At 48.2% G+C, this 18115-nt stretch overlaps 4 protein-coding genes across 5 annotated transcripts; all 4 read left to right on the forward strand.

The window, feature by feature from the left end:
- The first annotated feature begins 3463 nt into the window (after positions 1-3463).
- LOC120895017 (myrosinase 1-like) lies at positions 3464-10172 on the forward strand. Its single transcript, XM_040297981.1, has 6 exons — positions 3464-3998; positions 7879-8101; positions 8173-8745; positions 8823-9134; positions 9356-9594; positions 9689-10172. The coding sequence occupies exons 1-6, from the start codon at positions 3886-3888 to the stop codon at positions 9939-9941; spliced, it is 1713 nt and encodes a 570-aa protein (XP_040153915.1). The 5' UTR covers positions 3464-3885; the 3' UTR covers positions 9942-10172.
- A 116-nt stretch (positions 10173-10288) lies between these two features.
- On the forward strand, positions 10289-12498 carry LOC120895018 (myrosinase 1-like). 2 transcript variants are annotated; one of them, XM_040297982.1, is made up of 5 exons: positions 10289-10640; positions 10734-10941; positions 11001-11478; positions 11542-11630; positions 11704-12498. In XM_040297982.1, the coding sequence occupies exons 1-5, from the start codon at positions 10594-10596 to the stop codon at positions 12403-12405; spliced, it is 1524 nt and encodes a 507-aa protein (XP_040153916.1). In that variant the 5' UTR covers positions 10289-10593; the 3' UTR covers positions 12406-12498. The 2 variants fall into 2 exon arrangements, with proteins under 2 accessions (XP_040153916.1, XP_040153917.1); XM_040297983.1 differs by having other exon boundaries at positions 10737-10941.
- A 492-nt stretch (positions 12499-12990) lies between these two features.
- LOC120897461 (myrosinase 1-like) lies at positions 12991-14915 on the forward strand. The gene is made up of 5 exons (XM_040302382.1): positions 12991-13062; positions 13130-13337; positions 13400-13972; positions 14054-14601; positions 14683-14915. The coding sequence occupies exons 1-5, from the start codon at positions 13043-13045 to the stop codon at positions 14849-14851; spliced, it is 1518 nt and encodes a 505-aa protein (XP_040158316.1). The 5' UTR covers positions 12991-13042; the 3' UTR covers positions 14852-14915.
- Positions 14916-15373: 458 nt separating this feature from the next.
- On the forward strand, positions 15374-17338 carry LOC120897835 (myrosinase 1-like). Its single transcript, XM_040302965.1, has 4 exons — positions 15374-15485; positions 15556-15754; positions 15820-16386; positions 16455-17338. Exons 1-4 carry the CDS (start codon positions 15448-15450, stop codon positions 17292-17294), a joined length of 1644 nt encoding a protein of 547 aa, XP_040158899.1. The 5' UTR covers positions 15374-15447; the 3' UTR covers positions 17295-17338.
- Positions 17339-18115: the final 777 nt, after the last annotated feature.

Consider the following 18115-nt stretch of genomic DNA (forward strand, 5'->3'; position numbering starts at 1 on the left):
CCGTGCGTTGCTGATTGGTGCAATCGGGCGTGTGACCTTGAGAGCTTGACGCTGATAGAAGGAAGTTGGTGCGTGCGATACGAGTTGGAATAGACAAATGCATCACTCACCCCCCTCCCCAAAGGTGTCAGTGGCTTGGGGCGATACTGATGGCGATTAGTGTAATGACGATGATTTATTATTGCATCACCCTGGCAGGTCGCCGTGCAGTGCAATGCTGCCGATCGTTTGCCAATCAGGCCACCACCAGTAAATGGATTATGTTTTGGGTTTTTTTCCGCTGTTCGCTTCCGCGTGGGTGCAGCAACGGGATTTGTTGGGGGCTCGTCAGCATTGCCAATTGTGCAGCATTCCGGCACAGTCGAGGCCCCCGGGGGTTTTGAAGCGATTTGCTTTTGATTGCTCAAAGGATTCCCCAGCGTGCCTGGAGGCGATGCTGCTGCAAAGCATTCAGCGGAGGTGTTAGTATAAAGACAGTGAAGGAGGATATAAAAAGGGGAGGTTTACGAGCGTTTTAGTGAAACAATCTTGCGGCTTAAGGGGCTTACTCCTCCTGCACCAGCACGAGAAGTAATTGCACGAGAAAAGGTGAATACCTTTACGAGAAGCTTTCTTATTGGAATAACATCAAGGTGTTGATTTCACTGCCAATAATAATCCGCCAAAACATAGCAAATTGAAACAGCAGGTACTCCAAGAGCGGGCACAGCGTCTATTGCAATTCTGAAGCGTATTATGCAAATTGTGCACATGAAAAATTACTTCTCAGTCAAATCAACCGGACACACGGCCATAAATACACCCGCTTTACTGCTGGCAATGTTCAGGACACACTGTCTGAGCGTCAAAACCGTTTCCAAGCTCGGCATAAAGATATCATTCTATACTTCAATTACCAAACCCTCGATCCCTGCCTCTCCGCTGCACCGAGTCGGTAAACTATATTAATAATTCTTCCTTCACGTTTTGCCCTCCACGTCCGGCAAGGGACAAACGATGGTGAGGAATAGGAGTTGGGAAAGGGTACATACAATTTGCCTAACTAAACCAAACCCCGAGCCAATCACGCGGGACCAGGATATGTAAAAACGGCGGTTACCAACTTAAAAGTTGCTGCTCGCTGTGCCAGTTGGTGGCTTACGCATTGAAACGCCGTGCGAACGCAGCACCTGTTTTGCATCGGACGTTGATCGGCTGGCGAGCACCGATCGACTTCCCCATCCTAAAGGCTGATTTTAAGCGGGGTACACACACACACACACACACACAAGGCAATGGAAACGAGCCGGTGCAACGACTTAATTATGATATCATGATGAGAAGCACCACAAAAACGGCTCGTTGTCCAAGAATGTCACACCCAGCGTCCCAACGACTTTTAGGGGATTTTTGGTCCAATTCTAATAATAAAAGACGGTCGTGGTGACGCACGATTTTGAAGGTTGTGTCGTCTGGGTTGGTTTGTGATTGGACGTGCCTGATTGAAGATGTGTTTGGGATTTCCGGGAAGAAAGCGAGATTCCCGTGATTGAGAGCAAAGCTGCTGCTGTGGAGATGTGGAGTGAACAACAACAGCACAACAATTACTCAGCGGCTCAGCGGGGGGAAAAACAACAATAATTAACAAACAGTTTATAGAAGATTCTGTAACAATAATAATTGCTCCATGTCTACCTCTCGTGGAGGGAAGTTGATAGTTTGTCCGCTTATTTTATACTGTTTAATAGCTTAATGATCTTTAACAATCTTGTTTCTCAACGGAATAGAAGGTTTTGGTATAGGGCTATCAACAAAAAAACGGTTATTTAAAGTAACAACGCAAGATGGCCCCGGTAGTCTAATTTGTAAAAGCATTGGCTCCTACAACATCGGACGAAATCGATTCCCAACTAGATCGTCCACCAATAGCAACGATTTGACATCAATGAGTGGTACCAATAAGAGGACCCTCTGTGTAACTTTCTAATCGTTGTTTAGGTCGTTTCGCCAAAAAGAAGAAAAAAAAAAGAAAAATAAGAAGAGAATGAGAAGAAATTTAAAAGGAAAATATGATCTGCATTAAACTTGTATGCCACTTAGGTAACAGGAGAAGAATCCTTGGCCTATTTAACTGATTCTTCCCCTTAAATCAACTACTGTGAAGATGTGCAATTTATGGTGAAGCGATGCTAATAAGATTTTTAATTAATAAAAAAAGGTTCGACATGATCATTTTTTTGATGATAGAAATTTGAAGTTACATTGCTTCCAACACCAGTAAAACTGCAAAAATAAAAAAAGTAATTACAACTCAAATACTATTCACTTGTCCAACCGCAATTAGACCATATATTTAACGTGACAATGGTTTTACCACTTTATAGTTATTTTATTTGTCTAGCCGCAATAACAATCGATGCTATAATCGATCTCAATGTTAATGGATTCTTAAGGGTCAGATAGAATTCACGGAAACTGACCCTCACTTGTTCTAGAGAATCTACACGTCCCCTCTTACACTGATTTACATCAAAACACAATAAGCCCAACGATACCATGTCCTTCAACATATACAGTACGTCCGAACTTACGACGGAGGTTTAATTTAAAACAAGGACCTATAGGAATGTTCTATGATCTTCGCTCTATCCCTACCAGAAGACGAAGAAGATCAAAACATTCAAACGTCCTTCAGAACGCCATCGGCGATGACCGGTGGACCCAATTAGGCACACGATTTGATTCTAATTAGCCTAATTCTGTGCAGCAAGAAACCTCCAAATTGGATATTAATTTCTTCGCCAGCTATTTTTCATTGCGGTCGATTAGCTCTACACTAGATGAGGTTCTAGTTTTGATCGTGCTGCTGCTGCTGCTGCGTGTGTTATCTTATTCAAAGCCCCGTGCCAAGAACGACCCACCACAGTGTGCGCGTGCGCCGGGATGCGGTAAGCTCCATTCGCAAGTCCAAGTTTCCCACCAAGAGCGGGCGGGCGTTTATCGCGTTCTAAGCATCAAAACAGCGTGCCCGCAAGATCATTTGTCAGCACTGATGGTAGTGGGGGCTTTGAGTTATGACACAAGAGCACGCTGGTGGCCCCTCTCAAAAGATCCCCCAATGGCCATGGAGTTGAGCAGAAGGTTCCTTGGTTTGTGCATCGTAAATTTGGCGTAAGCAAACCTTCCCCCGGGACAGATTGGTCCGTTGACCCGCTCCACTGCTGATCCGCAATTAAAGTGTGGTTGTACTGCGCCGTAAATTTCGGATCCGGGGCTACGAATCGGAACTTCGGCGCGCGCTTTACGTGGGTCAGGCTTTTGGTGGGTGGTGAAGTGGTGGTATGTACCAAACACATTGTGCGCTCGCGGACGCCAAACCGGCGCATTCTGGTTTTTCCAGCTCGCGCGACAAACCCCGCCGAACCCCGAACGACCAACTGGGCGGCCGACCGGTCCAATATATAAATACGAGCCACCGGAGGCTGCGATCGGTTAGTCTCTCTGCTCACCTGTACGGGGCGCACATGCGTAACACAATCACTCACACACACACACTCACCGGCAGTAGTGTACACCGAGAGTGAGCGGAATCCTCTTGCACGTCACGGAGGTGTTCCCTGCGGTGTATTTTAGGTAGCGGTAGTGTGTGATCGTGATATTTAGTTCAAAAAAAGTGTTGAAAGTTCAAAACAAACTACCCCGCGGAACACGGTGCGGTGGGACATCTTCGGTGTCTCGTCCGGTTAGCGCGCGCGCAAGATTTGAGAGTAAAACAAGAGTAACCCGCTGTGCAGCAGTGAAGAGAGAGACTTTTGTGAGAAAAAAAAGTTTGAAGTGCAAATATACAGAGACCCTGCGTCTATAAGCATATAATCGTAACGAACTGGATTGGGGTCACCGTACGTAATGCGCAAAGCAAAACAGCAGCAAACAATGGCAGTGACGACGAACAGCCGTAGTAGTAGTAGCAGCAGCAGCAGCCGCAGCAGTGTCGTGTTCCCAGGTGTTTTAGTAGCAGTGTAAGTGGTAGCAGCAGGTGGCGTACGATTGATGCCGAAGCTTCGACATTGATGATGGCGATTGGCGAGATGAACGGTTTGGGAAAAAAGTAGGGGGATTTAAGCGAGGGTCTCGGGCAGGGCTGTGTACTACGTGCGCGTTCCGAATTGGAGTCAAGTTCGGGCGTGTGTGGCGTTTGCTGTGCGTACGTGCACGTGTACCTCATGAGCGGCGTTTTTGAATGATCGTGCTCGGACGCATTTGACCATGATCTGTGCCGTGTGATCTTATGTTGGGTACTAACTGGGGGGCACGTGTGTTTTGGGATGGATTTGTGAATGGATCAGTCGGGTGAATTAGACAGCAAAATTATTGGATGTTATGGAGTGGGACATTCGTGCTTTGAAGTTGGGCATTACAATGTAGAATTGGTCTGAAGTTAGCATTGGAATATCAGTTTTTTCCTTCTAATAGCTCCTCTGCAATGGAATGGCAAATCGCGGTATGCATCAGTGCATATGAAGCTTTTATTAACCACACAAACCCATTCTAGCGTGAATCCAAACGCCGAACGTCCGCAAACAGGGAGAGTAACTTCAATGCCCCATAAACCAAAAACCCCCGCCGCCAAATTAATATACCCTCCACTCCATTTACGAACGTGGATCCGGTTGAGGAGTGTTTGCCTTTCACCAGTAGTGTTGATTGGGTACAAAAACCCACAAACAGCACAGTATGGGAAATGTTCGACAAAAAAGCGGGGAAATGCCTCTCGTAAATGCCTCCGGGAATAATAAGCAACACGCTTAAGCTTAATTGCGCATAGAAGAGCACATTGAGTTCAGATGACTAAAGAACTTCGTTGGGATATAGTACAGAATACGCGTGTGTGCCTGTCTGCAATTAACCTCACTCGTTTTAGCAATCACAGAGCATCTCCGTTGGCGTCTACTATGTTGTTCTAGTCGCGCATGCCACCGAGCGTTTGCCCCGGAGCGTAGAAGTAAACAAATCAATTACGTTCGCGTTGTGCAATCGGTGTATGAAAACAGTAAGCCACCGCCGCCGCCGACCGCTCAACCCGCTCAAGTTCAAGATGGACATCACGCAAACGCGATGACACATTCCTTCAGCTGTCGGAGTCTGTGGTCTAGTCTGTGCACATTCCAGCAGCACTAGATGGATTAGCTCCTCGATAGTTCAGCACCGTACGTGTGTCAGGTTCAGGGTCCCAAACATGACGGTGGGAAGCGCTTTGTCACCTTGTCCAAGGTTTAGCGCGACAATCCGAACCCAATGTTATGCAAGCAGATCAACTCAAACTGGGTGTAAGCAGACGGTAATCGATGGCATGTTTTGTGATTTATTCAATTACTAGCATCACCTCCCCTTCATTCTACTCGATTCTGTCGGGTCATTAATCATAACTGATGGAAGGAATGTCATGGTTAGGTGTCGGCGGTAATCGGCTCAATGCGAGCACCAATTCTGCGACCGGTTCAGTATGGGAACCGATAATCAATAATTGCCGAATGGGATAATTGCAAATGATTGGATTTTTTTTGGGACTCCGATTGGATTTTCCAAGGTGTGAATTGTTTTTTTTTAATTAATTTTGTGTGTGCTCATGTCAAATTATACATCTATACAATGTTGTGAAGTATCATGGGAAAAGATTACCACCTTCGTGATCACCAAGAAGCAAAAAACAACACAACACCTCGAATATGAAGAGTGTTGCGAATAAATTAAAAATCAATAAATAATAAATTAACCCACATCGAACATGACTGGCTCATGCATAAGCATCGATTTAAATCAAGTTGAAAAAAAAAAAACCAGAACACCTGGTGCGAATGGTGAATAGACAAATCAACTCAACATTTTGCCTGGGGCGGTAACATTATTAATGGCTCCCGGCGCATATAAAGCTCAGGCTGTGTTACCGTGCAGTAGGATAGTAGCATACAGCTCCTCTGCTTCCATTCCGTAAATACCAATAAAAATACAACACCAATCAACCGAAACAGGTTTGGAACACTCACCTTGTGCGGGTGAGATGAGGTTGCACTCTGTCGCAAAAGCAGGTTCACATTTCGAAGGTGAAATGCATGTAAATCATAAAATGTGTTTAATGGATGTGCATTATTTCGCGACATGCAACCACGACCTGTGGTTTGGTATGCTTGAAATGGAATCGTTTGCAATTTTTCACCTCTTTTTAGTTGGAATGTACGTTAACTTGTTCATTATGCAATGAGATGTTTAAGCAGCTTGTTTGTGCGAAAACAAAATCGCAACAAACAAACGATCATAAATTAATAAAGTATGATCGCGCTTAAACATTTTTATTACAAAGCCATTAAAACAGAACGCTGCGCCACATCATTAAGACATAACAACATCCTAATTAACATCACTCTCGATCTCATCACAATAATGCGAAATCCTCCTGTCCTGTCGGCGATCCGGCAGTAAGCTTTTGGCACGTTCAATTATCGATTTTTCAACGCTTTACGTCCGCTAATTAACACCCTCCCAGGTGACCTACTGAGTGGAAAGATTTGGGGTAACTTCAATAAAAACACACACACCGGACACTGAATGTCGATCGAGAGCTACCTGTTGCATCATCTCCGAATGATCATAAACACGCGTACGATCGTGATCACGAATTGAATGAGATCTTACATAAACCGACAAGCAGCGGGAGGATGTTAATGTACTCTGCTCGTGTCTAATTAGGCGTACTAAGAAGGTACTAGACTAGATGATCGTGATTTGTGCCGGAAGTGTTCTGTGTGTGTATAATTTTGTTTTGTGTGATCTTTTACATGTAGACAACATCCTGCAAGCTAAGACTTAATCGTCAAAAGATTCAGAAGAACAACACTTCAGAAGATTCGATCTTATGTATACCCTGTTGTCCAGTGTTAGATGTTCAGTATCTCTTAAAGAATCATTAATATGGCGAATAAAAAGTAACTTCACTAATTATGCCATCACAAGCTACTGAATGTCACTCGTCCAACGTAGACAGCCTTGCCTGGAGCTCTTCATTTGTTGCTGTGATGGCATTAGTGACATGCTGTACAACAGCCAGAGACAACCCATTAGCAGCAGTAGCATGTCTTGCGAACGATCAATCAATGACACTTGCCTTAGATGACTGCAACCGCATCTTTATGCAGTAATTCAATTTAGAAAGGGGCTATGTACCACTCATCACCTGTCCAACCTGCTATCTGACACAATTGCAACCCGCGGTGCCTTATCTGTCGACTGTAGTTCAGCTCCAGCAGGATGAAGCCTTCACAGACCTGATCGGCACCTGTTACCACGCACTCAACTGAAGTCCAGCTAAATACAGGGAGCAGAAAACGTTTAGCTTGTTGATTTGGTTTGTAAATTTCTATTGACCGATACAGCGCGCATGCAAATTGTACGGCGTCCCGGTGTGTAGGATGGCGTTTACAACTCTCGCCGGGTGGTAGGTTTTGATAGGCTGCAATCCAACCTCGCTCAAGTCCACTCCAACCTACATTACGCCTAAGTTACGATCAATTTAAGAGAGGGTCGTAAAATTTAATTGACTTCCCCTCGGGGGAGCGGACCACTTGGGAGGGGATTATTCAATTGCCCTACCTCCCTACACCGTCCACCCAACAGCCTCAATCAGTCAAGATCGATAATTGATCAGCTGAGAGCCGACATCGTTTAGAGTAGCGCGCAGGTGGCAATTAACGCGCTTGTCCAAGAACCGTTCCGACAAGGCGGTTCTGTTTGTTTTTCCTACACATTTTAGAAAGGGTTCGCGGAACACGCACAGGGCTTAATCTCGTCAACCTGTCGATCTGCATATTTCGTGCTAACTTCCCCATCCTATATTCCACTGCACAGTTTCACCCTGCTGGCACTGCTGACACCGGCAGCCGAGGGCAAGTTTGCGCGACGCTTTCCGTCCGACTTTCGGTTCGGCGTTGGCAGCTCGGCGTACCAGATCGAGGGTGGCTGGAATGCGAGCGGCAAGGGCGAATCCATCTGGGACCGGATGACGCACCAGCATCCGGAAAAGATTGCCGATGGGAGCAACGGTGACATTAGCTCGGACAGCTACAATAATGTAAGTTTTCCGGCCCTCCAAAAATGCCCTCTAAAATCACAAGACCACGTGCAAAATCTGTTTTTTTACAGTGGCGCCGAGATGTGCAGATGGTTCGCGAGCTCGGTGTGGATGTGTATCGGTTCTCGCTCTCCTGGCCACGCATCATGCCGACCGGGTTTCTGAACAGTGTCAGCAAGGCGGGCATCACGTACTACAGCAACCTGATCGACGAGCTGCTCAGGTACAACATTACCCCGATGGTGACGCTGTACCATTGGGATTTGCCGCAGCGCTTCCAGGAGCTGGGCGGCTGGACCAATCCCGAGCTGATCGGGTACTTCCACGACTACGCGAAGGTGGCGTTCGAGCAGTTTGGCGATCGGGTCAAGATCTGGACGACGATCAACGAGCCGTGGCACGTGTGCGAGCACGGCTACGGCGTAGACTTTATGGCGCCGGCCCTCGACTACCCGGGCATTGCGGCGTACCTGTGCGGGCACAATCTGCTGAAGGCGCACGCGGAAGCGGTGCACATGTACCGGCGCATCTTCCAGCCGAAGCAGCAGGGCAAGATCGGTATCACGCTGGACACGTCCTGGCCGGAACCGGCCACCAACAGCGAGGACGATCGGGAGGCATCCGAGCTGGCGGCCCAATTCTATGTAAGAACCTGCTAATCAAAAACAAAACCGGAACAGTGTGTCTTACGTGTCACTTTTTATCTCCCAACCTCTACCAGCTCGGTTGGTTTGGACATCCCATCTTTGCGGAGGCGGGCAACTATCCGCGCGTCATGATCGATCGGATTGCGGCGATGAGCCGCCAGCAGGGCTACACCAAATCGCGCCTGCCCACCTTCACCAAGGAGGAGATCGACCGCATCAAGGGTACGGCCGACTTCTTCGGCATCAACTCGTACACGAGCGTGCTGGTGCGCAAGAACGATCGCAACAACACGGCCAACTTTCCGGTGCCATCCTTCAACCACGACATGGGCGTCGTGGAGTCGGCCGATCCGGACTGGCCGAAGAGCGGATCCGTCTGGCTGCATGTAAGTATCGGCTGGCGGGTGTTTTGCATTAGACGGCGTGATTTCAATGCGCGTTGAAGGCCCACACGTTTGCGCGATTAATGGTCGCAATTTACAACTTGTGACGCTGCTTGTGACATTGTTTGCTGCTCAGTGTCATGTTGGATGGACGCTGGTGTCACATACCGATCACATCATCTAACACCTTCTCTTCCCTCTCTTCCCCACTCTCATGCGGGTAGGTTGTGCCGTCCGGTATGAACAAGCTGCTGAAGTGGATTCGGCGCGAGTACAACAATCCGACCGTGTACATCACGGAGAACGGCGTGAGCGATCTCGGTGGTACGAACGACGTGAAGCGAATCGATTACTTCAACTCCTACCTGCAGGCGGTGCTGGATGCGCTCGAAGACGGCTGCAACATACAGATGTACATTGCCTGGTCGCTGATGGATAGCTACGAGTGGAAGGCTGGCTTCACGTACGTAAAACCCCTTTTCCCTTGTATGAGAGGTAATCTTCCTTCTCATTGCCAATTCTAACCTGAAATTCCACTATTTCGGTCGTGCTTGCAGTGAAAAGTTCGGCCTGTATCACGTCGACTTTACCAGCCCGAACCGGACGCGCACACCGAAAGCGTCCGCCAAGGTGTACGCCAACATCGTCCGCACGCACGAGATCGATTGGAGCTTCCGGCCGACGCCGGAGGTGTTCATTCTGCCCCCGTCCCCGTACCAGTCGGGCAGCAACCGGTTGAGCATTACCGTCCCGTTGGTGTGCCTGCTGGTCGCCACGATGGGTGCGCTAGTCAAAGCACTGTGCTGCTGAAACCCAGCCTGGCCCGGCCAAGCGCCCAGCTATCGAGATCTCCCGGATTTACTGAAGCCGTGTACTTGTACTTGTTGTAAGAGATTTATTTATGACCCACCTCCCTGCGTGTGCCGTGTGAGATAGTTAGGCTAAGGTTTAAGAAAGAGAAAGAGAGAGAGAGAGAGAGCGAAAAAACTATTTGATAACGAAAATGTGCCGATGCCAATAAAAAGACGTTAAAGTATTATACATAAACTCACCTGAAGGCGCACGCCTTCTTATCGCTAACGTCACTGGGTGCAACTGTGTCACTGTGGAAAGGATGCTGGGGCTGAGAGAAAGGGAAGGCGTGTTTTAATTATTCAAGCAGCCAACGTTGACAAATTGGAGTTTGAGATACGGTATCGGGCACACGGTGACGTGGTAGCATCGCGGCCACTACTAAGATCCACTCAGCAAGCAAGCGCATCAGTCGTTTTTTTTCTTTTTTGCTTCATGTTCTTGATAACGATTACCTAACAAAACGGTTCCGATGCGCTGTGACGGAGGGGAGATACAGCGACCGATCGGTTATCCGTGTTTGTTTATAAAAATCGCGAGACTTCCAGTAGCAGATTGCAATCGCAGCTGGAAGTCGTAACTCAGAAGGCCCGCGTTGTTCCTTAGCAAGATGGGACGGATCGGAGTCGAGATAATGCTGCAGCTGGTGCTGTTGGCGTGCGTAATCGATTGGATTTGTTTACCAAAAACAGTGGCTAAAACCCTGCACTTTCCGCTGTAAACTGTGGTTTTGTTCAATTTTACTTACAGCAGCAGCGGCACCCTGTTGGTGGCGTTTGGTGAGCGTCAATTCCCGGCCGACTTTCAGTTCGGTGTCGCCACCTCTTCCTACCAGATCGAGGGTGGCTGGGATGAGGACGGCAAGGGTGAATCGATCTGGGACCGGCTAACGCACGAAAAGCCGCACAAGATTGCGGACCAATCGAACGGTGATGTGGCGTGCGATAGTTACCATCAGGTGAGTGAGAACGAACTGCCGATGACACGGTGTACATGATTGTGGGGGTTCATTTCCAGTGGCAACGTGATGTGGAGATGGTACGTGAGCTTGGCGTCGACTTTTACCGCTTCTCGATCGCCTGGTCGCGCATCATGCCTACTGGGATTAGCAACGAGGTGAACCGGAAAGGCATCGAGTACTACAGCAATCTGATCGATGAGCTGCTGAAGTACAACATTACGCCGATGGTGACGCTGTTCCATTGGGATCTGCCCCAGCGGTTGCAGGATATGGGCGGATGGACGAACCGGGAGATTGTGGAGTACTTCCGGGAGTATGCGCGGGTAGCGTTCGAGCAGTTTGGCGATCGGGTTAGGTTCTGGGCTACGTTCAATGAACCGAAGCAACCGTGCAAGGAGTCGTACGAGCAGGACGCGATGGCACCGGGGTTAGAGTTCCCGGGGGTGTACAGCTATCTGTGTACGCATCACGTGCTGCTAGCCCACGCTGAGGCGGTCGATGTCTATAGAACGTTCTTCCAGGAGACGCAACAGGGTGAGTAGAAGGAGGGAGGACAATAGATGAAGAGGTTATCATTTGCGGAATTTCTGTGGCTAGGTGTGATTGGAATGGTTGTCGACTCGGCCTGGCATGAGCCCAATTCTGAGAATGACTACGAGGCTGCAGAACGGGCAATGCAGTTCAATGTGAGTAGTATACAGGCCCTGAATGATGCATTCTTAATGTACTAACGGAGATCTTGCGCCACGTTATCTTCAGATCGGTATCTATATGCACCCGATCTATCACGGCAACTATCCGCCAGCGATGATTGAGCGCATTGCCAAGCTGAGCGCCGAGCAGGGCTTCCACAAGTCCCGGCTGCCCGCATTCACCCAGGAGGAGATCGATAAGATCAAGGGATCGAGCGACTACTTCGGCTTTAACGCTTACACCACCCGGCTGGTAACGGCAAACGGTGCAGACAATCTGGCCAACTTCCCCGAACCATCCTTCGATCATGATCGCGACGTGGTGGAGTACATCGACCCAAGCTGGCCTTCTTCTGCCTCACCCTGGCTGAAGGTGTATCCGAAAGGGTTGTACAGTGTGCTGAAGTGGATACGCGATGAGTACAACAACCCACCGGTTTGGATTACGGAAAATGGAGTTAGTGATGTGGATGGGACGTACGATCTGCAGCGTGTGGAGTACTTTAACACCTACCTGGACGCGGTGCTGGATGCGATCGATGAGGGGTGTGATGTGCGCGGCTACACCGCCTGGTCGCTGATGGATAACTTCGAGTGGCGTGCGGGCTATTCGCAACGCTTCGGACTCTACTACGTGGACTTTAACGATCCAGCGCGTCCCCGGTACGCGAAAACGTCCGCCAAGGTGTACGCCAACATCGTGAAGACGCGCTCGATCGATCCGGACTATCTGCCGGAGCCAGATGTGTTGATTCCTGGAGATCATTAACAAAAGGTCGTCTGAGAATTGGTTGTAGCGAGACATAAAGGTGCATTAGGTACAGCAATTAATGTAATAAACTGCAACCAAATTTAAATTCTACCTGTGTTTTACGTACATCCTTTATCTATCATTGCACAATCAGCAGATGCATTCGAACTTTCTCGTAACTCATCTCATCTTGTCCATCAAGGCAGCGATAGATCCATTGTCCTATTAAGCATATCACCCCGCGTAGATGCGTCTTCTTATCTATAGTTTCCACGGGGATTGTGCGACTTCATTATGTCCGATTGGCGTTGGTGCCCGCGTGCGACACCCCTCTAGATAGGATTCGACCGGTTTCGGCACAGGGGTTCTCCATTGATGGTAGGTTTATTGATTGAACTGGTCAGTACCTGTGCGATAATAGCGCGGTTGTGAAGATAAAGGCCGAAGCCCTCTATGGCCGGAGAGATACTAATGGGAGATAATGGGCGTATCTTTTGTCTTGGAGGGGGGTACCGAGCTATTATTGGGTTGTGCGAGGGGATTACGCTGATATGATAGGCGACGACGTCTCCGTTACGTGGGACAAGGTAGAGGTGGTTTTAATAAAGCGATGTAGCTACCAGGTGGTATTGGTCAGTCTGACTGTGAGGCCAGCATGAAACACATCTGCACGGTGTAAGTGGGTTGAGCTCTTATTTCGTTACTCCGTGTGTTTACTACCTTTGTTGTATTCCTGGTACAGTGTGCTACTTCTAACGACTGCTGTCTGCGGACAGCGTCGGTTTGCGGACGACTTCAAGTTTGGCGTTGGTACCTCTTCCTACCAGATCGAGGGTGCCTGGAACGAGGATGGCAAGGGTGAATCGATTTGGGACCGGCTAACGCACGAAAGTCCCGAGAAGATCCTCGATCAAAGCAATGGAGACATCGCTGCAGATAGTTATCACTTGGTAAGACACGCTTGATCCATTGTTACGGTCATGCTCATTCAGAGAAACGCTACCTCCGACAGTATAAGCGTGATGTAGAGATGGTGAAGGAGCTTGGCGTGGATATCTATCGGTTTTCGATCGCCTGGACTCGTATCATGCCGACCGGCATTGCGAACGAGATCAACGAGCACGGCATCGCCTACTACAACAACCTGATCGATGAGCTGCTCAGCCATGGCATCACGCCCATGGTGACGCTCTACCATTGGGATCTACCCCAGCGGCTGCAGGAGATGGGTGGCTGGACGAACGAGCTGATCGTGGATCACTTTACGGAGTATGCGCGTGTTATGTTCGAGCGGTACGGTGATCGTGTCAAAACGTGGACCACCTTCAACGAACCGTGGCAGACGTGTGAAAATTCCTACAGCAACGATGCGATGTCACCGGGATACAACTTCCCCGGCATTCCGGCCTACCACTGTGCACACAATCTGCTGAAGGCGCACGCTGAAGCGGTACATCTGTACCGGAATGTGTTCCAACCGGTGCAGCAGGGTATGATTGGTATTACGCTCGATTCTAGCTGGTGCGAACCGGCCACGGATGCGGAAGAAGATGTCCGCGCGGCTGAGCGTTCGCTACGTTTCAATGTAAGTGCCATTGGGACTAGGAGTTGGTTAGAATTTGTTACCTTTTTTTGCTAATTTCACATCGTACAACAACTCGTACAGCTTGGATGGTTCGCCAACCCAATCTTCTCGGAAGCCGGTGACTACCCGCAGGAGATGCGCGAAACCATTGCCAATCTGAGCGCGGCACAGGGTTTTCCGACGTCCCGATTGCCCGCCTTCACGCCGGAAGAGATCGTGCGCATCCGCGGTACGTCGGACTACTTCGGCCTGAACACGTACGGTAGCTCGATGGTGAAAGCGAACGATGGTCCGTACGATCCGGCTGATACGCCTTCGCACTGGCACGACACGAACGTGATTGGGTTCAGCGATCCGAGCTGGCCGACGGCAGCCTCTCCGTGGTTAAACATCGTCCCGTGGGGAATGCGCAAGCTGCTCAACTGGATCCGGATGGAGTACAACAACCCGCCGCTGTGGATCACGGAGAACGGGGTGAGTGATTTCGGTGGCACGATGGACGATATGCGAATTGACTACCTCAACACCTATCTGGACGCGGTGCTGGATGCGATCGACGATGGGTGCGATGTGCGGGGCTACATCGCCTGGTCGCTGATGGATAACTACGAATGGCGGGCGGGATATGTGTAAGTGTTTCCATGTTTGCTGAACCATTTTGGAGATTGCTATACCCTTACATCATACATCTCTTCCTCCTCCAAAAATAGTGAAAAGTTTGGCTTTTACTACGTCGATTTCGAAAGCCCAGAACGTACGCGGTATGCGAAGGCATCATCCAAGGTGCTGACGAACATTGTGAGGACGCGCCAGATCGATTACGATTATCGTCCCCAGCCGGACGTTTTCATTCCTCCCCCGACGCAGGGAAAGCTGTAAGAAGTGTTTAGGAACGTGTGCTGAGTTGTTTGGAATAAAGGAAATGATTGATTGTGTATTATAATTATTGATGTACTTATTGCGTTGACTTGAACTTGTTTAGGAGATTAATCTACAAATAGAGATCTCGCATATTTTGCCCTTATCTTGTCCAATGCATTTTGAGTAAGCTCTAAACTACGAAACGTAAAGGAATAAATACCTAAATACATTAATCTTACCGCCACCGAACTGCTATCGAGTTCCCTTTAGGTAACTTTTAAACTGATGATAATCTCAAGCCTTATCAAACTGTCTAGCACGTTCTGTGGCAGACAAGACCTCGTCATATCGTTTTACAGCTGCACAATATCATCCATTTTCGGGTCCGACGCTTTCGGATCACAATTGAAAGCGAGATCCTATTATAAACACCGGTAATAGACCGGTAATGGATGATAGCATCTTAAGGTGGACAGGTATGATAGGGTTGAGCCACCCCTCGAACTGAGCCACTCGGTCATTGGAAACGAATGGTTTATCAGTAGCAGTTCGAGAGGACACATTGTTCAGTCTAACTTTGAAGGTTGCCACTGAAGGTGGTGTTTGCTGTGAAGATGCGGACGATCGTTTGTGTGGCGTTGCTTTGTATAAGGTATAAGGAAGAGCGTTGTATGCACTGGAGTCCTTACATTTCTATAATCTCTTATACAATACCACAATAGCACTCTGTCGCTGACACACGGGCAGCGACGGTTCCCTGAAGGGTTTAAGTTTGGCGTCGGTACATCGGCGTACCAGATCGAGGGAGGATGGAACGAGGACGGTAAGGGTGAATCGATTTGGGATCATTTGGTACACAACTATCCTGAGAAGATCGCTGACGGAACCAATGGAGATGTGGCCTGCGACAGTTACCATAATGTAGGTTAGAATTAGAAGATAAACCGGACAAGAATTTGAATAGTGTTTTCTGCGTGTTCTTATAGTGGCGTCGTGATGTGGAAATGATCCGCGAGCTCGGTGTCGATATCTATCGCTTCTCGCTTGCCTGGAGTCGCATACTCCCGACGGGCATCAGCAATCAGGTGAACGAGAAAGGTGTGGAATACTACAACAATCTTATCAACGAGCTGCTAAAGTATAACATCACACCGATGGTGACGCTGTTCCACTGGGACACACCGCAGCGGCTGCAGGAGATGGGAGGCTTTACGAACCGGCTTATTGTGGGCCATTTCCGCGAGTATGCAAGGATTGCGTTCGAGCGATTTGGCGATCGGGTAAAGATCTGGACAACGTTCAACGAGCCGCCGCAAACCTGCCGTCTTCCGTACGAGTATGATGCGATGGCACCGGGGCTGGATTTCCCGGGAAGTTATACCTATCTGTGCACGCACCATTTGCTGCTGTCGCACGCCGAAGCGGTGGATCTGTACCGGAAGGAGTTTCAGCCGACGCAGGGAGGTCAGATCGGTATAACGGTGGACGGGTCGTGGGCTGAACCAGTGTCGGAGGATCAGCGTGAAGCATCGGACATCACGATGCAGTTTTTGGTAGGTAGCTGGTTATCTAAAGACATCTCCAAACTCTGATCATGTTCTTTTGTCATATGACGCTACAGTTTGGGATCTACATGCATCCGATCTATATCGGTAACTACCCGCAAATGATCATCGATCGCATTGGCAATCTGAGTATGCAGCAGGGTTTCAAGAAGTCCCGGCTGCCGGCCTTTACTGCGGAGGAGCTCACCAAGCTGAAGGGTTCGTCGGACTTTTTCGGTTACAACGGCTACACGACCAACCTGGTGTACATGAACGATGAGGCCAACACTGCCAACTTCCGCGTACCATCGTTCGATCACGATCGTAATACGGTCGATTTCCAGGACGATCGCTGGCCATCGGCAGGTTCCCCCTGGTTGAAGGTGTACCCACGCGGTATGTATAACGTGCTGAGCTGGATTCGACGCGAGTATGGCAACCCTCCTGTGTGGGTTACGGAGAACGGTGTCAGTGATCTCGGTGGTACGCGGGATGTGGCTCGTGTGCAGTACTACAAGGACTATCTGAACGCCATCCTGGACGCGATCGATGATGGGTGCGATGTGCGAGGATACGTTGCGTGGAGCCTGATGGACAACTTCGAGTGGCGGGCAGGGCTGAGCGAGCGGTTCGGGCTGTACTACGTGAACTATAGCGATCCGGGGCTGACGCGGTACGCAAAATCGTCGGCCAGAGCGTTCGCTAACATTGTGCGCAATCGGTGGATCGATCCGGACGATATGCCCGAGCCGGAACTGTACATACCGGGGCCCGGGGAAACGATTACCACGACTACGGTGCGGGCGGAAACTACCACGAAGCAGGGTGATGACGATGATGATGATGCGGCGTCTGGGGTGTTAGTTTCGAAGCTGCTGATCATCGTTTCGTTTATGCTGTTTGTGTTGAACATGTAAAAGGGGTAAAAGGGTTAGTAAATGTTATTTAGGATGCAAAAGTAGTCAATTGCAGTTGTGTTTGTGGGAGCAAGAAACATGAAAGAAATAGCACTCAAACTCCAGGATGTTCCAGATTTATCTAATCCAGGGATTGGCAACGTCCTGCGGCCCGTGAAAACGTTTTGAAATTTGTTTCACATAAATTAAAAATTATAATATAATCACATAATCACTTTAACAAAATATGCTCATGTAAAACAACTAATAACACAGCGAATGTTACTTCCATAGAGGAATACAATGTTTTAACTTTTTTTTTTTACTTTTCAAAAGGAAAATATTGGATAATACGCAGACTTTTGGACAAGTTTAACTCCCCTCTATTTGTTAATTTTTATTTCCAATTTTGCTGTTTCAAGGTGCATATTAACTATAATTAACTAAAAAAAAATATTGGTCATTACATTCTTGACGACGTTGTGATCTATGTTACTTTTTGAGGACAATGTTTTTGTATAAGTATTTATGGATGTTTTAGGCAAATTTTGTCCTTTTGGGATATCTAAATGAATGTTAAGTTAATTAATAATGATTGTTTAGCTAATTATAAAGTGAAATTAATTCTAATTTTTATCTCATTTGTTGATATTTTAAAACAAAATAAGAGTTTGCATAATTGGCACAACATTGATATGAGAATGAGAATCTTTAAAAGTATTCAACCATGAAACGATCAGCTTTCTGAAATATAAGCAAAATTACTTCTCGCTTAGTGGTAATTACGTTGGAACGTATTTTCCATTACTTTCACTTGGGAAGTTGTATCAAAATATTGAATC

The sequence above is a fragment of the Anopheles arabiensis genome, chromosome 2, assembly GCF_016920715.1.
Source record: "Anopheles arabiensis isolate DONGOLA chromosome 2, AaraD3, whole genome shotgun sequence".
NCBI classification, from domain to species: Eukaryota; Metazoa; Arthropoda; class Insecta; order Diptera; family Culicidae; genus Anopheles; species Anopheles arabiensis.